Here is a 24,432-nt window from a genome sequence, read left to right as displayed (position 1 = left end):
GACTACAAGGAATTAAGAGACAGTATTTTTTTTCCACATCCCTGACTTTCCTGCAAATAGCATTTTCACTGTGGCCAGGTAGCCAATCGCTTTCATCCACAGCCCCCCCCCCTCCTTAGGAAAATTCCGTTTCCAGATTGGAAACATGCCAGGATGTCACTGGCCTCTAGCACACTTAATGGAAATGTGTTAGTTACCATCCTAAATAAGTCAAGAAACTGAGGCTGTTCTCAAATTCTCTTTTGCTTCTGTGATTTAGTTGTGGGGCTGGCAGAGCATGAAATTGGGTTTGTGTGAACATGTGTGTGCCTGGGTGTAGTGGACCTTGTTTTTTTCCCAGAACTGTAATGAAGCATCTTCAAGGGCTTTGAAAGTTTCCTCAGGCATATTCAGCAAGCATGGTAGATGCCGTTGTTTCGCAAGTTTTCTGTTTTCTTTGTCTGTACAGGTTGTTCCTGACTTCGTGGCGGGGAGGAAATTGAGGATGCTGAAGAGTACTTGCCGTTTGGCCGGTGGGGCCGAACCGATTAGCTGGCTCCTGTTCTCCGACGGGGCTGGGCCTGTAGCTGTAGGAGAAGGGGCTGCACAGGAGGCAGCGCTCCAGGTGCCGCACGGGGGTGGCGCGCCTCCCGGTCACTGCACACCCTGTCTTACTCTGTCTGCTATGGAGCCTCACAAAAAAAGATCCTAAGACCTACTGGCTCTGTCCTGGAGTGTTGGCATACAAATCGGGCTTATGAGCTCAATCCCCATAACTGGCTTCTGTCCTTCACCCTGGACCCTTTCCCCATGGCCTTACCTACTGTCACCCATCTGTCCCCACAGTCCCCATCTCCTTTCCCCCACCCACCCTCTTACCTATGTGATTGTGAGTGGTGAAAGGGTGGGTATTTGGGCAAGAAAGTTTCTCTTTTCTTTAACTGATTTTGAAAAGATTCTTTATACCCCAGAAAGGAAGTCTCTCTGGGGGGACTGTTGTAAACGTCTGATTTCATCATCTTCTGAACGCCTTCACCTCATGTGTGCTGATGGGATGCCAAGAAAATGGAACTCCTATGCTTGTGTGGCAGGGAGTCCAGGTCCTCTGTCCTCTGATGTGTGAATTCCCTCTGGTCATCCCATCCCATGAGTGACACACAGTCTCGCAACCCCCTTGATTGATGCACGAAGGAGTGGATTTCGCAGTTGTTCAGAGTCCGGGATATTCACAGGACAGCTCTCAGCACCAGACAGATGGAAGTGCATTTGAGACCAGACCTAAAAACACCTAGACATCCCCACAGAGTCAAATCTCAGGCTGCGAGGGACATCAAAGACCACAGCCTGGCCGAGGGGTCCAGTGTATGCTGGGCCATTTGCTTATGCAAGCACATGGTGTTCTGCTCTCAGTTCCAGTGGTTAAGGACACTGTTAAATGCTACTGAATTATTTGAAGAATAATTATGTAAACTATGTTTAACTGGAGCTACTGTAACGAACTTCTGGGGTTTCTGGACTTTGATGAAGATAGCTCTTGTGTTTGCTGCAGACAGAAAGCAAAATATGTCAGTGAGCGAGGAAAGTAAGTTATGTTCTTGGAAGCATCAGCCTCTCCCACGCGGAGGCACAGGCAGTGCTGGTCTGTTGGACTTGCAGGCTGTTGAAGCGGAAGCTGAAATGGATGCTGGGTAGGTGTTGCTGGGGCATGTTCCAGTGTTCTGGAGGCAAGTATTTTAAACAAGTCAAGCAGCCCCTTGAGGCGAGCTGCAGGAAGTCCAGCCCTTGGCTTCGTGTGGTCAGCGGGAGATAAAAGTGTGGACTGTTGGAGGCTGGGCCCCTCCTATCACTGGATGGCAAACTGTTAAGGGAAGATAAAAGGAAAGAGTAGGGATGTTCTTTTTGAACAACGCCAGGGTGCCTTTATCACATGCATTCAAGTAAATGAAAGGGGGTGAGCAAGAGATGGCTCCGTTTTATGACTGCAAGTGTGTTGAAGAACTCTGGGAAGCAGCACCAGTTTCACACATATGCTCAGTCTCACCTCGTGAAAATATTGGTAGAGGCCAGTGCTTTGAGAATGTTCACATTACGTAACTGCTTGCATTAAGTGGGCATTCGCTTGGGTTTCCAAATCCGTGTGCTACAGAGGTTTTCCCCATCGAGGTGTCTGACCTGTGGGGACCAGGTAGGTATGTCCTGCCACCCTTGGACTGAGCAGATGAGCAGGGAGGGTGGCCATGTCGGCGGGTTGCTGGGAACCGCCTGGCTCTCCTGGGCAGCGGGGGTGCATTTCTCAGCTGCGTGCCCTTCTCTCAGCTGTACTGATGACAGCCGAATTATCACCCAGGTGTGAGAGAGTTTAAGGGAAGGGACCTGACTGGCTGGCATTTATCTCCCCTTTTTCGGTCTTCCTTCCTGTTTGTAGCCTTTGGGGGAAGTTTAGGGGCTTGCCAGGGATTATCTGTTTTTTAGGGTAGGGGCTGGTAAAACGTGAACCCACATTTAAGAGCCTGGGCACATTCGGTGCCCTGTGTGAGCTCAGTTCAAGGCAAGTGAACAAGTGTGCTCTAGGGACATGATGCTTGTTTCAGGCTGTGCTGGGTTGTGGATTGCGGGGTGGCCCTTTGTGTGGGTGAGACCCCCCCCAGGGAGCGCAGTCATTGAGAGCTAATCATCGCCCGGAGGGCCTGTGTGCCTTGGGTGTTCTCCAGGACCAGTGTGCCACCTCCTGCAGTCACACACAGGCTCTCGGGAGTGGCCCATCCTGCCCAGTAGCCACTTTGGGTTTGCTCAGTTTACTTTAAGAAAACCCATCGCTTGCCAGTGTTTTTGGCTGGTTGGCGTGAGATAAACACTAATCAACCATTTACATCTCAGCGTATTTGTTTTCCTTCACTGATACAGTGGTGAATACTTTTCTTAGAGGCAAAATTGGGGCTGGGTGGGGGAGGGAAGGCCGTCCGTTACATGGCATAGAGGGTAGCCCGTCAAGCTCCTGGGAGCTGGGGCGCGTAAATCGCCGAGCACAGTCATTGCCAGCTGACGGTTTGTAATGTCTGATTACCCACTGTGAAATTTTGACCACAGCCGACCATTTTTCCAATGGACGAGGAAAGATGTGACCTCCTGCTTCCATCGCTTTCTCTAAGCTGTTAGGGGGAGAAGCACTTCAGACAACACTTTTATCTTCCACAGAGTCATTCTGGTTTTCTAAGGAGTGTCGTCCTGAAACTGCCCTGAATCCTGGGGATTCAAAGCCCAGATCCGAGGTTAACCACCTGCCCTAGGGTTGCTCAGCTTGCAGACAGCTCCTGCTCTGGGGAAAAGCGGACAGTCCTGTTGCTGCCGCTTGTCAGAAAGGCTGCCCCTCGACCTCAGGGCCTGTGAAAGAGTTGCAGGATATTGCCTAAAACTCTCTGCAAACTGCTACTGAACTTTACCCCAGCTGCTTCCCAGAAGCTGTAAATGTGACTGAAGAAACCTAGATCCACTCCAGAGACGTGTCCGGAACAATCCAATTACTACAGAACAGTTGCGTAGAGCCTGGGGCAGGTAGCAGGGTGTCAGCTGCACTGCAGTCGGGTGCTGTAGTGGGGAGAGGTGTTGGCGAATGCGGGGAAGAGCCAGTCCTTGTGGGAGCCAATGGCGTGGACTTCCTTGACGAAGCAAATGTGAAGCTGACCAGGATTTGTTTCAGCAGCGAACTGAAACCAGAGGGTTTATTTCCTGCTTGCTGTGCAGCAAGGGGAGTGTGTCAGCAGCTGTTCTACTCGTTATTGTCAGTAGGATTGCATTTGTGATAAGCCAAATCATGTTTATTTTTGATTGTCCCACTTGTGGGCTGGGACAGGAATTTTTTAAAAAGATCATCAGCTGTGCTCCTGCCCCCAAAGCTTTGGCAGTCCACTAAGGGAAGCAGGGGGGTGAATTGAGGGACTGGGGAGACTCACCCCAGGGGTTACCTGGAATGTAGGGAGGTAGAGAGTGTATCAGCATCAGCTGGTACTGGGGTGTGTGCTGTTTGTAAAGTATTTTAATAAATACTCCTTTGATTTCTATATTGTGAAGAGGACAGGTGTTATCAGTCCTACTTTCCAGATGAGAGAACCGAGTCCCAGAGAGTTCAGTGGCTCCGTTGGTGGCAGGCAGAGTTTCTAGTCCAAGATTTAAGACTCCACATCATGTGCTCTTTAAGTTATTTTATGATGGTTTATTCTTGTTTGTGCTTCTAAATCTTATGACATTATGTCAAAGGGACTATCCTCCTAGAAGTACAAAATCTGGAAGACAAAAGAGTCTTATAACCTGGCCTCCCATCCATTGCAGGACTGTGGGGTGTTTTATTTTTTTTAAACTAGTGGTTCTCCACCCTCTGCTTGAATACAGCAAGGTCATTACCTTATCAGGCCCCATTCCATCTGAGGGCTGCTCTGGTTTAAAGAATGATGGAGTTCCAGACTGCTTCCCTGCCTCCCCACTCACGACTCGGTCCTGCCACGGGGGGCCCGGCCTGTAGGATGGATGTGCCCCTCTTCCACACACCAGCCTTGCAGCTTTGCAGCTGGCTCTGTGTGTCTCCGGCGCTTTCTCTCTGATGGGCCGAGCATCTCCTGTTCCCTCAGCCGCTTCTGTTTTCCCTCTGACTTGGTTTCTCAGTCCTCTAGCTTGCTTATCACCTTTTCTCTGAATGGTTTTTCAGTGATCCTCTTTGTGGCACAGTGGAAAGTATAAGAATTTTGGAGTTGGACAACCCCAGGCTAAAATCCTGGCCCTGCCCCTTATGAGCCACGTTATATCCAGCAAATAACCTAATCATTACCTTCTAAGATATGGGGAAGGATTAAATATATGTAAAGTGCCTAACACATTTCTGACACAGTTTATATCACAAATAGCTAATACTCCCGAGTTATCAGGGAAGGAGGGGCTCTGGAAGAAACATAATTGGATACACACTGGACATGTGATATATATACTCTGACTTGTCCTGTTTTCTGACTTGTTCTGTTTCTTATAGCAACATCCTTCTTTTCTGTTTTTAAATTCCTCGACCAAAATGTGTTATAGAGGCCTCTCCACCCTTTTTTGTACCTGTGTCTTCCTGATAAGCCAGCAGAGCAGATTTTAGGGTGGGACGGGGTGGAGCTGCTAAACTTAATCCCCTGCAGGATTCAGCCTTGGCCCAGGAGACCCTTCCCTGCCCTGGGGGTAGGTGAGGGTGCCCTGTCTGCTCTCTGCCCCCTGAGGTCCAGTGTGGGTGCCCCCTCATTCAGACACGGGCCACCTCGGCTGCCCATCCCCTTTCCCACCAGCTTTCTTGGCACAGAGTAGAGAGTGATACAGGTTTCTGCTAAGTTAGGCAAGAAAGTGATAAACTGCCAGATCCCGGTGGGCAGGCTGAAAAACAGAGTTTAGGAAAAGTCTGAGAGCGGTCCAGGGACTCTACTCTTCCCACAGCCGGGCGCCGTGCCCCCTCCCAGGGGAGCAGGGTGCTGTGTGACACATGGCTGCCATGTGGCCGCTGTGTCTCAGCCTCTGGAGTCTGGCAGTGGTTAGGTCCTGGCAGGAACACGTGCTCCCTGGAGAAGAACTGCAAGAAGTGGAGTCAGCGTTTTCAGTCGTCACATACGAACAGAAAAGCTTGTAATCGGGACTCTGCTGCATTTCCTTCCTCTGGAGCAGCACGGAGCCCTGCGGAGAGGTGCAGGAAGAAGAATGGGGTATCGCAGGATGGTTTTATCCAGCATCTACCAGAAAATCTCCCCACCTTTCCAGCAGTTCATGATTTCAGTATACGGTTTAATCTGACTGAGTAGATAAGGTTGGTAGGCAGGGACCTTGTCTTCCCAGTCAACACGTGCCACTCTGCTGAAGTTGTGTTTAATGTAACAGTTAAAATATCCAAATGATTTTTATTTTTAAGAGAAATCGCTTCCCACATGGAACCTGTCACTCTGTTCCTTCCCCTACACTTGACTGAAGTGTTCTTTTACCAAAGGACAGCTGGCATTCCTTTTAAAAAGGCATGTCAGCAGCTTGTTACTCCTGGTAGAATGTTCCAGGTCAAGACCACTGGGGTGCCTGAAATGTAGTCAGAGTAAGGGGCGGCACTTTGTCCCCTGGGAGTGATCTCGGCTCCTTTCCCTTCCTCCACGTGTGGGTCCTGATGGGACAGATGGTAGATGGTGAGCTGTTTCTAAGGCTTTGGGAGGGAGCCTTAGGGTTGCTTTCCCTCGGGGTCATCCCACCTAACTCTCCTCCCCTCCCCGGTGCACATTCCTTACTGCCCAGGGCAGCAGAGAAGCCAGGGAGGGTACTCAGGGCCCCCAGAAATCCTGGCAAAGGGCTCCAGTTTGGAGGCCATTCCACAACACCCTCAAGGGAACTTTTCAGGGAGTCGCCGGGGCTTGGCGAATGCCATTTGCTGGATAGATGGCTTTTAGGACCCAGGGCCAAGTGAAGGCCCAGGCCCAGTGGTTGTGACACCCTGGGGCTGCAGGCTGGCCTGCCCCACCCTGCCCCACCTCAGGTGAAGGTCCCCTTCTCATCTTGAGGAAGCAATGAATAGGTCCTGCATAGATTCATCCCCTTATTTATTTTTTATCTTTTTTTTTATGGTGGTAAATAAAGCCAAAGTTAGAATTGGATATTTTCTCTGCTCCAGGACCTTGATTTTTGCCCTGGGGTTGGGGTGTGATAAACCAGCAGCTCCTCCCAAATCTGTGGAGAAGGTTGGTTCTGTGCTACCCTTCTTCAGGAACTAGTTTTCAGGGCTGGAATCCTCTGGAGAGCTGTTGACACACAGACTGCCTGGCTCAGCCCCAGAGGGTTTCTGATTCTGTAGGTCTGGGGTGGGGCTGAGAATTTACATCTCCCACTAAGGGCTGCGGTACTGCTGCTCTTTGGGGTGGCTGTGGAGGAGGGTCCTGCCGTGTTGGACCAGTTGGATCAGCCCCTCAGACAGCAGTGGGCTGTTTGAGATTTCAAGCAGAGCCTTGTGGCTTCCCTCTAGCCTCCTTTGCCTGGCTGCTTCTAGAACACGAGTACAGAACATGAAGTGCCCCATTGCTTTGCACAGCAAGGGTTGCGTTTCCAAACTCTTGCCTGCTGCAGTGAACCTTTTAGCCTGAGGTGGAAGTCCAGTCCTGCCTCTTGCCAGCGAGAGGAAGGCAGAGGTGAAGGTGGGAGGGGAGAGCTCCTGTTTCCACAGTACACAGGCCAAAGCGGAAGGCCAGGCGCAGAGCATCTGGAAGGGCAGCAGTGTCTCAGGATGAGATTGTTAGAAGTCAAAGAACGTGACTTAGGGAGCGCATCTGCGCTCTCAGGCCCTGTGCCAGGAGTCACACATTTTGTCCAGAAGAAATTTAATAGGGTTCAGAAACTGGATTCAACTCTGCTGTACCACTTAACAGGTCTGGGATCTTGGAGACATGTGACGTAACCCCTCTAAACCCTGGTTTGTGGCTCTACAGTGGGAATAACTCTCATAGAGTTGTAATTGTGAGGATTTAATGCGACAGTGCCCTTGGCATGTGACACACAGTGCTCAAAATTTGTTAGCTGTGATTGTCATTGTTAAGTATGATGGCAGAGTTTGAGCTAAGTGTGTCCTGGAGTTTGGAACCAAGAGTCACGGGTCAGGAGAAATCAGGGGGGCCTCATCTAGAAGACGGCCATGAGGTCGGGGGTAGAGTGCAGATGGCATTCTGGGGCAAGGAATTGAGCAGGGGACTGGCGGGTGACAGGGCCAGAAGGGAAACTGAGGCCAGAGCGTGGAGAGCCTTGAATGACAGGTTAAAGAACCTGACCGTTTCCTACAGTCTTGAGGGATGGGAGTTGGGAGAGTGTTTGGGAGCTCAGCCCACAACCAAAGAGAAGGCCCACATACGTGTCATGGGGCCTGGTGTTGCCACCCCGCTTCACCTCCACACTTCGGTCTTGCCTGTGCCAAGGGGTGTCTCCCCCACCTCTTCTCAGCACCCACCTCACCAAGGTTAGAAGACCCAGAGCTGGCTGGGTCTCCTGGTGCCCAATTGTGCATTGCCTGCTCAGATGCTGAGAGACACCGCATGATGCTCTAAGGCTCCATCTTACCAAAGCCTGTGCCAGCCACGGGTGGGGCAGTGACTTTCAGGGGTTGCTGCCCTATCCAAGGCATAGCCTGAATCCCAAGCCAAGAAACACATCAACTTCCTGGAACTCAAAGCCATCATCACAGCTGTCTCAGCCCTCAGAGCGCATGTGACGCTGTCCTTGTTTGAAGAGACGGTTTTGCCCTGATCTTTGCAGGCAGGGGGAGAACAGGCATGGCTTTGGTGGAGCATCTAGCCTGGTTTGGTTCTGTCCCCAGCGTAGCCAAGACTCAGCCCATCCTACAAGAGATGCCTTTGCTGCTTGTCAAGCTCCCTAGTAGTTCAGGCCATTTTAATATCTGAACTCCTCTTAACTAAACTCTTTTAGCCTGTCCTGGACTGGTCAGCTAAGCTCTCAGACAGCATGGATCATCTGGCCCAAGCATTTGCGAGCATTGTGGAGGCTCAGCACTGTGTCCATCCCAGTCAAGTGTTGTAAAGCCCACTGTTCAGTTGTCTGTGGAAACATCTTTCCGGAGTCTCAACCATCATCCTAGGCATCTAAAACTCACTCCATGTTTCTTCTAGGGCTCTTAGGCTTAGGACAGTTTAACTTTCACTCGAGAACCCTCAGGTTTTTCAGAAGCTGGGATACACCCTTTGTTTCTAAACCATCTTCTTTTTTATCTTTCATCTCTTCACTGCTATCTCCTTGGACCTGGATACCCGCCCCTTAATCTTTTCTTTCTGGTTTTACATAGCATTGTCCCTTATCTCCCCAGGGCTGGGGGCTAGGGGTTGGGGGCTGGCCTTACCCTCCCCGCTAGCCCTCTCAGAGGGACTTCTGCCCTCTCCCACTCTTCCTGTGGGAATGCAAATCCAGAAGGTCTGCAGCCTCGACCCACACCCTAGGGTCCCAGCCTGTCACATTTCTCCTATAGGAGTCATCCTCTGGGGCACAACTGCACCCAGTCTTTCTTTTTTCCTTTCCTTTTTCTCCGAGGCAGTAGTGCTAGAGGTAAGGGGTATCTTGAAGTTGGTTGCAAGAATCGTCTTGTACTTTTCTACTCCTCAAGTTCCGTGAATCCCTTAGGCCTAAGAGAACCCTAAACAAACAGGGTGGTGACTCTTGTTACTCTGCTTAATTGCAAGACATTCTCAATATTCAAGTCATTTACACCCAAGGTCAAGAGGATGAAAGTTTTAAGGTCAAGTGCTGAGCTTGGCCTTCTTGCTCTAGAAAGATCTCCCTTTCCCTGCCATGTCCTGTGTGCTTCAGGGAAACTTCTAGGTGTACTTTTCTTTGAATATCTTTTTTAAATGAGAGAAGGAAATGAGTCTACATTTCAGTGGAAATCTTAGCTATAGTCTGGAAATTTTTAATTCCAGAGACTTGTCTCTGACCCTGAAGCATGTTTTTATTAATTATGGGTAAAACTATAGTTTACTCCACTTTACTTATGTGGAGATCTTGGCAGTTTCTAGAAAAAAACCATGAGTCTATTCCTCTTTAGACTTTCTTCCTAATAAAAATTTGACATTAATTTTAAAATGCGTAACTTTGCTTTTTTTTTTTTAAACAGTATTTAATTTTGCCTTAGGTATCTTTAGGGTCAGATAGGTGGGGATTTTAATAAAGTCGACTTGATGCGTAGTTTAAAGGAGGGCCGGTCGTATATCAGGTAAAACAAGGATTCTTATCCTGGGGTGTCTGTGTTCATCCGATTCTCAAGGAGGGTCCTGCTGCAGGAAATATGGAGAACTACTGGGGTAGTGACAAGGTCTGTGTCCCATTCAGGGGCTGTCCCTGTGAGTTACTCCTTGTTACCTGATACTTTGTTTGAAATCCAAAGAACTCTTCAAAAGAGAAAGGCACCAAGGAAAAGATGGAGAATTGAAGCATTGTGGCGAAGGTACGCAGAGAAAAAACTGCCCTGGGATAATCACTGCAGAGTTTTTCCCCGGTAGAAAGGGTTGGTGGGGTTTTCTCACCTCCAGCAGGCTGGTCTAGCTCGAGGGTTTGCCTGCAGAAGTGCTCAGTAACTATTTGTGGACAAAGCAAGTAAGATTCAAAATGATCACCCTGCCGCGTAAATGGCCAGTTTGTCTCCAGACACTCCAAAAGGGGCTAAAAGTGAGAAAACACACCAAGCAGTTGTTTCTCTGACAGGTGTTGTCTGCATGGGGTTTATGTTACTTCTTGAGTCTTCTCCCAGTTTTTCACTCGTCAGCTTAGCTGAGGGGTGCTGTGTTCAGAGCCAGAGAGAACGTGACTGAATGCCATAGCTCTGGGAAACGCTACATTCTGGTTTTCTCCAACTTTGTCTATGGCCAGACACAGCTTTCTCCCAGTGCAGGGCTTTGCAGCCCTTGACACCCCAGAACAGACTTTCTCAAACTCTTGAAGGGCATGTGTAATTGGAGACGTTTTCTGCATCTTCCCTACAGAAAAGAAGAGGTCTGTGGTTGGTCCTATTTGACATGCGTTACGAACACTTGCCCCCTCACTTGGGAAAAGATGTAATAATCTCTCCTTTATGTTAAGGCACTGTTTAGGTGAATATTTCTTACTTTCTTCAACTCTCTTCCCCCTCCCTCTGTTTCTGATAGCATTGATTGTTGTCTTGCTTTTCTCTTCCCATTAAATTGGCAGTCCATCGGCATCTGCTATGAGCATGCCATTAGGATGCTCGAAGCTCCACTCAGAGCCCGTGGTCCAAGCCGTTCTCATCTGGCATTGCCCTCGATGTTGTGGGAGTATGCTTGGGGGCAGGGGGATTCCTGTCCAAGGCGCGCTCAGCTCCAGTGGCTCTTGCTTAGATGCTAATGGAACAGCTCTGGGTGGAATCGGCCTAGAGCCAGCAGCTTGCTTGTAATTGCAGGCAGGAGATGGGAAAGGTTCTCTTGTCCTAATTTTTGACTCCCAGTGATGTTGAGTAGTGGATCATTTCTGGTCTTACCCCCCTTTTAATGTCACTGTTTTTCTTTTTTCTAGCTTGTTCCTACTCTGTGCTCCAAGAGTGGTGCCTCTGAGGTGTGACCCTGCCCACGTCTGGGCCCAGCCAGTGCCAGCTCCTCAGTAAGGAGGGCAGCTTGAAAACACAAAGAAAGCAGGTCAGTGAAACTTTACTGACTTTTCCTGAGTCACAGTAACGTTGAATGTTGAGTTTCCTGTGCCCTCCCCACATACCCTTTGGGTTGTCCTTCCTCTTTTCCAGGTCCTCCTGAGGCTTTGGTGCAAAATCATGTTGAAATTGTAACTGTGACATGCTGGTTCTTCTTGATCTGATGGGCCCGAGATGTGGGGATGAGAAATCTCAGAAAGGATGCTGAGGGCTTGTCTCGCAGGAAGCAACAGTGCAGACTCCTCACTCCTTTCTTCTCTCTCCCTCCCTCCCTCCCCTCACGTCCCGACCCTGTGTGTTAAAAACTGGAACACCAGCCAGTCCACTTGGCAGAGTTGTTCATGTCTGTGCCTCAGGAACTTCATCTGGGTTCCCAGTCCTCTCTGATTCCAGTTGAGAGGATTGTGTTAAAACAGGGACAGCAATTTTTGGTTTTATTTTCAATTTAATTTTTTAATTATCATCATTATTGTTATTATTTTGCAGTCTGAGGTGATGTCAGGGAGAAGAAGTGGTACAGAGGGGAGAATGGAAATTCTAGGATTGTAAATATTCAGAAAGAAAAATGTGCTTTGTGAATAGACCTTAAACAGTTAAACTATCTTTCATTCCATCAGGTTGAGAATCAGAGGGTTTAGGTTTGTTGGTTTGGGCTGTTGAGTGTAGTCTTGGGTGGGGCATGGGGTAGGTAGGATCGACTAATACTGGCCAACTTGTTCTGGTTAAATTATCACGTAGATGAGCCTTTGGGTTACGGTGGATTTTTTTCTTCTAACATAGAACAATGAGCTGCATTGTGCATTGCACCGGCTTCTCCTTCTGCCCTGCTCCGTGCTACCGAAGGGAGAACTCAAATATAAGACACAGGAACAAACTGGAATGCAATCTTGTCACAGCCCAAGGGGCTGGTTGTTGGTTGCTTCTGAAACAGCTTCTTGGGGATGAGTCCAATGACTCTTTTGCTTTTCAAACAGTATAGCCGGGAGTTTCATTTTATTAATTGCATTTTCAGATTGGAGATGAGAAGTGCATCTATTTTTAAAAATTGCTATTTACTTACATTTAAAATAGGAAAAGGAAGTAAATGTAGGTGATCTTGGTGTTGCCAATGGGTAGTGTCACACTTTACACTTTATCCCCAAGGAGGAAATACATTTAGTAAATGTCTTCCTGTCCAGACAAAATGGGAAACTAGCTTGCATGACTTTTCTCCTTTTCAAGTGGGATAAGCCCTTGCAACTTTCATCTCTTATGTTAGTTAGCTGTGGCGACTGCTGCTAGGCATTCTTTTTATTTAAGACACTTTGATAGCTTGCAAGAGTGTATCTTTCATGTCATGATGACTGCAAGAATTCTTACTGGCAATTTGGCTCTGTTTACTGAATATATTTTTGTCAATTTGCCTATTGCTTATTTCTCGCCTTCCCTCTTCCTTTACTCATCAATAGAATTAGTATATATTTTTTGTAACTTAAAATTTTACATTTAGGCCGGGCGTGGTGGCTCACGCCTGTAATCCTAGCACTCTGGGAGGCCGAGGCGGGCGGATTGTTTGAGCTCAGGAGTTCGAAAGCAGCCTGAGCAAGAGCGAGACCCCATCTCTACTAAAAATAGAAAGAAATTAATCAGACAACTAAAAATATATAGAAAAAAAAATTAGCCGGGCATGGTGGTGCATGCCTGTAGTCCCAGCTTCTTGGGAGGCTGAGGCAGGAGGATCGCTTGAGCCCAGGAGTTTGAGGTTGCTGTGAGCTAGGATGACGCCACGGCACTCACTCTAGCCCGGGCAAAAGAGTGAGACTCTGTCAAAAAAAAAAAAAAAAAAAAAATTTTACATTTAGTCCTAAAGGTATTTAACCTGTTCCCAGATTTGAGTAAACTCTACTACATTTTTCTTTTCTAAATATAGTAATAGGACAAAAGTGAGATCTTCTTCAAAACTTTTAGTATGAATTGGTAGAAAGGTTCGTTTTCTTTTACTGACATAACATAATTATAGTAAAGATAGATTTCTAGCCAGTCATTTCATAATTTTCTGTGCATTAAAATTATGGGAGAGATATTTAGAAGAACAAGGTGAATCCAGTATTGAAGATATCCATTTGTGAATCAAATTCATAATTACATGCTGATTGATTAAAAAATTCTAGGGAACTGATGATACTTCTGTTAGCAATACATTAAGGAAAAAAAGAGGTTTCGTGTTTATACACACTTGTATCTGCATGTTTTTTTTCCTTAAGAAATCACCCATATAAACTTTCAAAGATAGTTAAAAACAGAAAGTTTAAAGTATAATTTTTAATAAATTTAAATGATCTGCTAGCATGGGGAGACCTCATGGAAAGACAACAGTTTGTTTTTTTTTCTTTAATTTTGGCCACAGCTTTCATCTCATTGTCGGGAAAGATGGAGATAAGACTGGAGCAGTCATCGTAAATTGTATTCTTCTGTGGTTAGACCTTTTCCCTGCCTTCTGGAAAACCATTTGGTTCACAAGGAAGACACATTTTGTCTCTTGAAAAGTACTGTTCCTAAGATTCTCTTTGGCCCTTTTGGCCGGACTGGAAGCATTATCATAAAGTCCTGTCCCCAGACCTTTCTTACACTGCACTGGAAGGCTGCACGTTAGTAGCTGCTGTGGGTGTTGCTGTTTATCATAACCCAGGTTCCATCCCCTAAAGTTGGAGGAGGAAACCACAAGAAATCATATTCTCTCTTGTGTTGTTTCTATGCATTGTCTTTACAGCTGAGATGATGAGCTTGGTCTTTGGCTGTTGTTGTGGACTTGTAGAATTTATTAACACACACTGTAGGGATAGTAGGATATTAAGATAATTTAAATATTACTGCTAGGCCTTCAGCTATAGAATATCTTCCCAGACAAAATGAGGAAAACAATTTACCTATGGACTTCTTACCTACGGGCCACAGTACTTCTAGTTAATTTTGACATGGCCATGGTTTCCCCTGTCCCAGTGACGTCGAGTTTGCCTGTTGGCTTGGAAGGTTCCTTTTTGTGTTACCAGCTTTATTTTAGGTCTGACGCAATACCGTCCAGACTCAGCCTTTCGTGAATGCCTGAACTGTTTTGTTTTTGGTCAGTGTTAGGTGAAGGCACGAGGGGGGTTAGGTGGAGCCTGAGAGCTCCCGAGAGGGACTGGGGCACAGTGTGGAAGAGTATTTGATGTATGTGGATAAATATGAACTTCGAAAAGTAAAATACTGCACAGTCTTTTTGGCTATTGGGAGTGAGTGTGGCAGCACTGTAAGGTCATAGGTCAAGGTTGAAAACTACAGAGTATGGTTTGAGAAGGAAAAAAAAAAGACTTAGACATTGCCTCTCATTTGTGCTTTTAGTATTTTCATGATTATAGTGGTCTGAGATTACGCTAAGTGAAAAGATGTTCACTGAACCCTTTTTTTTTTTTTTTTTTTTTTACCTTTGCTTCCCTTCCAGTGTCCACGAGTGGTACCAAGAGAAAGAAAAACAAGTCAACACAGACTCATTTCCTACCCCATGTGGATGTCAGCTGTCACGGGGGGAAATTTCATAGTGTATCAGTTGGGGCAGAAAATGGAGGTAATTAGCAATATGTTGGGGGGGGGTCTTCTTTCCATTTCCTGGGGTATATTACCTACCTGTATTTTTTTAAGAAACAGGCTTTTATATGCCAGTTTGAAATTTGGTTGTAATTCTGATAGGATTGGCTTCTCAAATCTCTTATAAAATTCAGGCTTCCCAGTAAAATCACTGTATTGCAGCAGTGGAGTTAAATGAAGTTTCTCATCAGTACTTTTAGGTCCAGAACCTTCGTGGAGTAGTAAATCAACACAAGTTCTTGGGAGGATGCTGGCCGGGGGCAGCTCCCTGGGTTTCTTAATTGTTGGCTTGGCTTTTCCCACCTCTGCCTTACAGAGCTTAGGAACTGCAAAGAAACCTGCCTCCTATACCTTTGAGTGCTGCTGGTGACATATACTCAGAAAGGAAGCAAGATTATCAGTAAGTCTTTGCTATGCCAAGACTTCCTTCAGATGAAAGCTTCAGTCATTCTGGGCACGACTGTGGGCTTGAACTGGAGAAGGAGGGTGTTGGGCATTGTTGACCCGAGTTATAATCAGAGAAACTATGGCCAGCGCCCCCTGGCTATGAAAGAAGCCTAAACTTCCCATTATCACATCTACAATTTCTCATTTTCAGTTTTATGGCAAAGGCTTCTTAGAAGCTTAAAGCCCTGTCCCAATGACGTCGAGTTCGCCTGTTGGCTTGGAAGGTTCAGACCTGTCTTCCATCAATACCATGATGTCAGCGGTAATGAGTGTAGGGAAGGTCGCCGAGAATGGCGGGAGCCCGCAGAGCATCAGGTCCCCTGCGAAGCCTCCAGGACCAAACCGGATTGGCAGAAGGAACCAGGTAAGCATTTGTGCTCCAGGTGATGACCTCCGGTGGGTTCAGTCTATGAGAACATCAGCAGATGTCCCCCAGCTTCGTAAGACAAAACGCTGGAAGCGTTCAGAATGAAACAGACATACCCGGAGGCCTTCATAATTTTTCAAGAGCAAATTTTACACAGCTTATGTCATTTTCCTTTCACGGAGAAAATTTTCTTTGCCGCGGGGTCAATGTTGGTGAAAGCGCCCTTATTCCTGGCCCGTCATTTGATTTGAATGCAAGCTTTCTTCACATGATGGCCACAGCAGAGAATGTGACTGAGTCCTTACTGGCATGTGATTCGTTTCCTTATTCACACAGCTGCTTAATTGGGCTTTCGAAGCCCACCTTCTTAATATCTTTTTTTTTAAATTGTCTTCAGATTAGATAGCAAATTAGTACTGTTTGTGCTGGGGCTGCTGTTCAGCTTTTCATCCTTGAAAAAGCACAGAATTTGGCTCCAAAGAATTCCATTTAAGACACTATTAATATTTAGTCTTCTTGTGATTTTCAGTGTGCATCAGATCAGGAGACGTAAGAAAGAGTAAATAGGTGGGATTGGGAAGGATTAATGGTATCATAAAAGTTCATGTCTCCTCTATTGGGAAAGGTGAATCTTTAATGTACAAATGGGCACTTTGGAAAAGTTGTTGCTATCTTGGTGGCAACATGTTCAACATAGGGTAGGTCAAGGCGGGAAGTAGAGGCTGAATAATTCTCATTTTCGCTCTGAATCCATAGAATGTGAGTTGACTTCTTCACGTTTAATTTTTGGTTTAACTGATTTAATGGGGCTATAGTAAACCCTGGGAGAGGTGTTCTTCTGAGTTTGTCTAGGAACCAGGGATGGACAAGAAAGTAAACTTGCTGGGCTTTTGTGAATATATTTTCTTTTTTATTAATAATCCTACTGTGACTGTCCTTATACAGAATTCTGTGAGTACACGACTGTGATGGTTTTCTGTAAATTCTTAAAAGTAGAACCTTAATTAAGGCTTTTGATAACAACTCGCCCTCCAGGAGAAATTGCACAAGCCCAAAACCCCACTCCCCCAGTGTGTGGGAATGTGCATGTCTCCACACCTTGCTTGAGGCTGAGAACTTGGCAGCGTTCTGTGATGTTTTAGGAGTACTGATGCTTTTCTCTTTCTTTTTTTCCTTGTCTCCGTATGCCTCTCTTCTATGGGTGCCTGAGAAAATACTCAGCTTGTATGACTGTGGCCTGAGTCGAGAAGGAGCACTAGCTCTGGGAAGAAAAGGTTTATTTCCACTCTCATGTGACCATCTGTCTGTTCATCTGTCCATCCATCTCTCCACCCATCAAACAATATATACCCAGCTCCTGCATTCAGCTGGCTGCTGTGCCAGGTGCCAGGGATTTCGGGATGAATAAGATAGTCAAGGTCGTCCTCCTCCTCATCTTTCTCTGCTTTACCAGGAACAAGTGGAGTAATAGGGAAGAACTTTTCCTTAAATAACACAGAGTTGGCCCAAGTCCAGGCTGTGGTTCACATTTGGCAGTTAGGGCCCTGGAGGACGCCTGCAGCACCTCCCATGCCTGCATGCTCGGTGGAGGTTGCCTCTCCAGGTGTGAGGACGCAATTGTGCAGGCGTAACTGGGCCACTTCCATCCCCCTCCTTTCTCCTCCAGGGATCAGGTGCACTGGCTTCATTTTTGATAGAGACGTCTAAACCAGAGATAGTCTGGTAAAATACAGTGCTTAATCTAAAAAAACAACACAGGAGAAAGTTCAGGGAAGAAGGAAGCATCTTCCTTACCTGGGGTCTGGAGGGGGAGGGGTAAGAGAGCGAACCTAGGGAAAGTCCCATCGGTAGGAGCTCAGAGTTCCAGGACAGATTAGCCCCAGCCGGATGCTGACAAGGGTGCCAGATTGTTTCATTATGGAATGGTTAGTTATCACATTAGCTGCTAATTTTATCTTTCAGCTCAGGAAGTGTGCTTCTTCCACCAGCAAGGCTGCAATAACTAGATTCAGAAATCTCCAGTAGGGGCTCTCTTCCAGCATCACGATGCTCTCTTTTCTATTAAAATTTGGTTTGTTTTAAAATGTTAAATCTGAGCCCACAGACCTCCTTCCAAGACCCCCTTGGATTTTGTGGACTCGTATTACAATCTCCAGCACCAATTACGCTGCCAGCCTCAGAGGTTTGGGTGCCAGTTAATGATCAACCCCAGAGTCAATACCAGTCAGCCCCACCAGTTGCACAGTTTGTCTGGTGTCTACTTCAAGGTGAACACAAGATGAATTTTTAAAAAAATTCGTCCCTTCAAGAGGCTGGCCCTTTGGAGGCCTGACTTTTTAAGATATATTTACATTCTAGTGGTGAATCTTTTTTCAACATTTAAAAAAATATATATGTATTATTAGCTGGGTACAGTGGTGCACACCTGTAATCCCAGCTAAGGAGGCTGAGTCAGGAAGATCGCTTGAGCCTAGGAATTCGAGACCAGCCTGGGCAACACAGTGAGACCCCTGTCTCTTTAAAAAATATAGATACATATATATATACACACACACACGTATATATATATATACACACACACATATATGTGTGTGTGTATATATATATATATAAATTGTTGATCTAATAATTTAAAAATAATACCCCCCAGAGTTTGAACTCCACCCCAACTTTTGGCCTGGCCATGACATCCCTCACTATTATATCGAGTGCTCTTATTTTGTTGCTATTGCTTTTAATTTTGATTTTCCCTGTGAGGTCTTTGGCTAGCTCGATTCTGTCTATGGTTGTAGAACTGGGCTGAGAAGGTGTAACATCCCCGTTACCCCCCCGACAATTATACCTCCGGGAGGACTAGAAGTATGTGAGTAGCTAGGTGAGAGTGGGAATTTTTTTACTGTCTCCGATATTCAGCCTACGTAGCATTCATATCCTTAATTCATTTTAATTTTAGCGTGAGAAGATGCGTGGAGTACCTAGTTCTCAGACCCAGTTCCACAGATTAGGAAAAGGTTCCTGTTGCTTAGAATGAGACCTGTTAGTCTTTGAAGAGGCGTGAGCGGGAAGGTCGCTGCAAACTAGACACCGTCATGCTCTCACTCCACCCGTCTGGTTTATGGCGCCATTTGATTTTATAGTTTTCAGGGTGACTTTTATTTTCATCATCTCTCATGAGCAACCGCAAGGGTGTTTCCTTTCTGTGCCTTGGGGTTAATCCCTTTTTGGGTTACACTTTATATAGCATAGTGGTTTAGGGCATGGGCTGTGAGCATCTGGCCTGAGTTTTAATGCTGTGTCTACTACTTAATAGTTATTCAACTTGGAGCAGATTACTTGTCTCTCCGTATCCCAGTTTCCTCGTCCAGAAAATGGGATTCATAATGGTGGCTGTTCTTAATGGTTGTGAAAAAAACCTGACATTTCTGTATATACAGAGTTTGAAACATAGTAAGTGCTCAATAATTGGTAGTATTTGCAAGGAACAGAAACTCATTTAAATGTGTACAAATGAAAAGAGATGTGTTGAAAGATGCCCAAGGACAGGAAGTGACCTATAGCCTGGACAGAGCATCTAGCCCTAGAGTCAGTGTCCTCCGTCCCCCCACACCCCAGGCTACCTGGTCTCCTACTGTCTTCTCCAGCTGCTTTCTCATGGTTTGGGCTTGCCAAGGTATTGGGGCCCAGCCCCAACTCTACTTGAACCCTCAATTCAAGTGCTCATGGTCACCTAACTTAGTAACATGATCATCCCTGAACCTGGGCACAGATCAGCATCTTTGGGGGAGCTTGTGAGACAAACAGATTTCTGGGGTTTGATTCCCCCTTCCTCCATGATTCTGACTCAGCATGTTGAGAATCTCGTCTAGAAGTGTGTATTTCAGAAAGCCGATCTTTAGAAACCCACTGATAGTAGTCTCCAAGCATCCAAGTTCCAGATTCCCGGGAGAGATGCCCAACTCCAGGTCCAGCTAGTTTGGGAAAGGGGAACAGGGACCCGTGGTGCTTAGCAGCTGTGTGGATGAGGAGTCAATGATGGGCATGTCCTGCCAAGTCTCCAGGAATTGTTTGGAAAGAGGAGCTGTCACATAAGACTGGTGAAGGAGGCTGGCCTTTTCCTTAAAAAGGTAAAACGTACCGCCTGAAGAAAGCTTGTCCTGTATGTTTCGAGGGAACATAAAATGAGCCACTTCAGCAAGTAGTGAGCTGGTTCTTTGTCACCCTCTGTGAAGTCTTCACTTTGGGCTGTCATTCTTATCAAGGTCTTGACAAGGGACAGCATTCTTCTTACCATTATATTTTTAGTCATTTTTTGTGATCAGTGTTGAGCAGATGCTAGCGTCAGGCAGAGCAGCCACGTCATGCCAATCAGGTACACAGCAGGGTGCTGGGGGCTCCCACTATTGCTAGGGTGGGTTTCTCGGATGAGAACCTCATTAGCTCTTCGGGGCCTTGAAAGCCAGTGGAAAATACTGCCTGGAGCCTGGATGAGACTTAAGTAGAAACATAATCCCTTTCAGCTCTTCCTTGACTCGACAGTTAATTTTTTGCCACGACAGACGATCCATTAAATGATGTCTGTGTAATAAGAATGCTAACATTTACTGAGCACTTACTATGAACCAGGCCCTGTTCCAGTGCTTTGCATGTGTTAATTTAATCTGCACCACAGCATGCTGTGGTAGATGGTTGTTTTTCCCATCTTACAAATGAGGAAACTGAGGGCGGACAGGACAGCGACCTGCCCAAGCTCATACCTGGGCAGGCTCCGGAGCCCGTGCTGTCAGCCACTTAGACACAGGTGCTTGTTACAGAAAGAAAAGACACTAGTTCACCGTGATTTGAAATTTATCTTCCTTTTAATTTCTCGTTTTAGGAAACGAAAGAGGAGAAGTCTTCCTATAACTGCCCCCTGTGTGAAAAGATTTGCACTACCCAGCACCAGCTGACTATGCACATTCGCCAGGTGGGCGGCCGCTTTTCTATTTTTGTTTTAAGTTATTCTTCATTAATGGAGGGCACAGTGATTGGATTTTAATGGACGAGTTGTGGCCATGCCTAATTTAGGTTTAGTGTCTTAATAGTTTTGAGGGGTGGCTATGGAAATGATTTTTGTGTGTTTTCGTGTTACTGTCACAAAGCACCAGGTCAACACAGAACACCTTTTCAGAACTGAACAAACATCTAGTTAACTGACCACCCATATAACAGAAGGCTTTTCATTGTATGTGGCTTGTCTGCATGAACCAAATCCCCTACAACATAATGGGATTATGGGTGTGACCCCTGTTCTTTTATGTTGGTATAAACTTTTGTTATGCTGCAGGGAATTACTTGATTTGGGATCTTTTTTGGCTTTTCTCCTTAATTATGAGATTTCTCCTCCTTCCCCTCCTTCAGTGGCGGATTCATGACAGAATATTGAGGAACACTGAAAGATTGATGATCTGTTAAAATCATAGCAGAGTACTGAGTAATAACATCAAGTTACTACAGTAACTTGGGTTCGGATAGAAATGTTCCTTCCTACCATACTTCAGAGGCCAACTCTCGACTCTATGCAGGTTTCAGTTCTCTTTCTGTGACAGCAGGCCCGAGTCATCGAATTTGAAGAAGGGATGTTGACTCTTAATGTGAGGATGAAATTTTACATACTTGCTTCATTGTTGAGAGTCCTGCTCTTAGGAGTTACCATATGTGGTCCCTTAATCTACGTATGTTTTAAGGAAAGACCTGCAAAGACCCCACTTCTCTCTGAGCATTACAATAGAAGTATTTCCAAAAGAGGAACATGAGAGTGGAGGAAGATCATACAAAATATTTATTTGCCTGTGTTCCTGATACATTTTGATACTTCAGGAAGATATTTAAAATGAAACAAAAAAAATAGCCAAGGAACTTCACTGTTTATTTTTGTTTGTTTGTTTTTTTAATGAAACTCTGGATCTGCATTTCCTAATAGCTATGTTTTTGACCCACCTTCTTAAGTGACCACTGCCATAATTGCTTTCTGCAGCACAACACGGACACTGGAGGAGCTGACCACTCGTGCAGCATCTGTGGGAAGTCACTGAGCTCGGCCAGCTCCCTGGATCGTCACATGCTGGTGCACTCTGGCGAGAGGCCTTACAAGTGCACTGTGTGTGGCCAGTCGTTTACCACCAATGGGAACATGCACAGGTGGGTGTAGGTGCCCTTTGCCTGCGTCGCTGGCTGGTATCTGGAGGTCCACAGACAGTACAGTGGCCTCTGAGCCATCACAGGACTTGCCTAAAGGCGCAGAGAATTCTTGAATTCTGTTCACTCTGTGGAAAAGCCAGAGATGGTTTTGTTTGCTTGTGCGTATTATCTCCAGGATATTAGAGGTGTCTGATCATGGGAAACAGAAGTACCTGGGCTAGGTCTGTGGCTCTTTAGGGTTTTTTGGGATAAAACACAGAGTCATTGTCCCTCTGCAAATTGGAGTTTCTTTGTTTGGGTGCCAGAGGTGGACAGCTTATCACATACAAGGAACCCTCAGGGAGTAGCGTTTATGTAATTTTGCCCTTTTAAAAATATTTGCATATGCCTACCAGGTTCCTGCAGATCTTTTCCTTGCAAAAAAATTTTTCTGGGACCTTTTAATAAATAGTTAGGTGTTCTGTTCCTGGAGCTTCAGGGTATAAGCTAGGATAAAATGAAAAAAAAGAAAATGTGATAAGTGTTAAGAATTTACTTACTGAAAGAGAAAGTGCTCACTCAGAGGTTGGAAAGAACACAGTAGTGGACATGTTAAAATTTTGTGAGATGAACCAATAGAAAATACACTTCATAGAGCGATTGTATATATTTTGAAGGGTTGGAACAGAAAGAATTTTTGGATGCTGACTTTTTTTTTACATAAACATTTTAGGAACATTGAAATTTTAGGAAAAGGAAAAAAAAGGCATTCTAAATTTCTCCTTCTCAGAAAATTAGACTATTTCTATTTTTTCATATTTCTGTCCAGTCATTATTATGCTTTCTTTAAAAAGTTGAGTAAAATTTTTTACACATTTATTTTAAAAGAAAACTTTATGTAACTGTTATGAAATCGATATGCTAGTTACATTTGGTTATATATAAATACTAAAATGAGATGGGGCAATTTATTCTACCTAAAAATCATTTTATGTGCCATCGATGGTACGCTTGGGACTTGCTGGTACCGTGGTAAGTTTCTTTATTTGGGATTAGGCCGCTGAATTCAAGTTTCAACTGCTACTTGTAAATTTCCTGCCCTTGAGCACGTTACTTAACCTCAACCTCTTTGTACCTCAGTTTCCTTGTCTTTAAAATGAGATTTTCTAACAGTATCTGCTTCATTGGATTAGGATAAGGATTGGACGATAACGAATTTTGCACACCGTTTCTGGTACAAAGTAAGCACTCAATACATGTTATTTATTGTTATTTTCATTTCTAAGTAATGCTGCAATAATTTAAAGGCTGTGGATTTCTCAGTCTAAACTCCTAAACATGGGGTATAGTATGACTTCATAAAAAGTATGAATATTTTAAGAATTAAAAAAAAATTTTTTTAAGAGACAGGATCTCACTGTGTTGCCCAGGCTGGTCTCAAACTCCTAGATTCAAGCGATCCTCCTGCCTTAGCCTCCCCAGTAGCTGGGACGATAGGCCTGAGCAAATAGTTTAAGAACCATTTTACAAAATGTTTTGCTTCTTTTTCTCTCTCATAAATTTCAATCCTGATGGGTTATTCTGTTTGACCCTCATCTCCTCCTAGGAGTGTTTTTGGATGCAAAGAAGGAATTGAATAGTGTCATTATTTTTTAATACAGTAGTTTGCATTTTAGCTTTTTGGTTTTTTACCACTAAATCGGCCTGTTGGTATCATTTTGGCTTATGTTTAGGCCTGCTGTTTCTACCCTCCGCTCTCCATAAAAAGTCCTTTGTATTTTACGTATTTACCCTTCTCAAAATCTGGTCCTAGAGGTGCTGTCTGTTCCCCTCTTGAGTGGTTTCCCCACTTTTTCCTACTGAGCTGCCACTCAGTGGAACTCCCCATGGGCCACCAGTTCTAAGTTAGAGGGGCGGTGGTACATTAGTGAGGAGGACGACCTTGTCGCTGTTTGGGCGCTGGCCATTGACCATTTGTGATCCACCTTGAGACCTTTCTGGTCTTAGGCCCAGTCAGTCAGTCCTAATTTGCATAATTTCCCCTTTGAGACAATGTCCGTGATCCAATATATGAACAAACATGTTAAACACACCTGTGAAAGCCATAGTTCCCGTCTTCCATAGTGATGTATCTGGCAGTGTGTTTCACAAGTGGTTATCACTGAGGCTCTGGCGCCCTGGGTATCAGGCACCTGGGCTAAGCACTTTCCATTTCTTTTATTTTACATCTTAATTGAGATATAGTTTACATACCGTACATTTCACCCATGTAAAGTGTACAATTCAGTGGGTTTTAGTTTCTTTTTAATTGTCAAATAATAGCTCATTTTATGGATATACCATGTTTGTTTATCCCTTTGGGTTGTTTCCATGTTTTGGTTATTATGAAAAATGCTGCTGTGAACATTTTTGTACAACTTTTTGTGTGGATGTGTTTTTTATTTTTCTTGGTAGACACTTAGGAATGGAATTGCTGGGTCATGTGGTAACTCCATATTTAACGTTTCAAGGAATTGCCAAACTGTTTTCCAGAGTGGAAACCAGTAACACATGAGGGTTCTAGTTTCTCTACGTCCTTGCCAACACTTGTTACTTCTGTCTTTTTCAGTAGAGCCACTCTAGTAGGTATGAAATGGTATCTCATGAGTTTCATAGTTTTAGTTCTTACAATGATCTATTTTGA

General features: G+C 45.3%; 1 protein-coding gene across 2 annotated transcripts in view; it reads left to right on the top strand.

Annotated features, from left to right (window-relative positions):
- Nucleotides 1-11,045: 11,045 nt before the first annotated feature.
- Nucleotides 11,046-24,432, top strand: part of RREB1 (ras responsive element binding protein 1) — a 70,964-nt gene continuing 57,577 nt past the window's right edge. For both annotated transcript variants that reach the window (XM_012647006.1, XM_012647005.1), the window contains exons 1-5: nt 11,046-11,165; nt 14,637-14,759; nt 15,378-15,590; nt 20,467-20,556; nt 21,607-21,770. In XM_012647006.1, the coding sequence (XP_012502460.1) occupies nt 15,420-15,590; nt 20,467-20,556; nt 21,607-21,770 (425 nt within the window). In that variant the 5' untranslated portion in view covers nt 11,046-11,165; nt 14,637-14,759; nt 15,378-15,419. The remainder of the gene's footprint in view (nt 11,166-14,636; nt 14,760-15,377; nt 15,591-20,466; nt 20,557-21,606; nt 21,771-24,432) is intronic.

This window comes from Propithecus coquereli, unplaced genomic scaffold (assembly GCF_000956105.1).
Source record: "Propithecus coquereli isolate 6110/MARCELLA unplaced genomic scaffold, Pcoq_1.0 Scaffold253, whole genome shotgun sequence".
Taxonomy (NCBI): Eukaryota; Metazoa; Chordata; class Mammalia; order Primates; family Indriidae; genus Propithecus; species Propithecus coquereli.
This window is presented reverse-complemented; position numbering and strand designations above follow the sequence as displayed.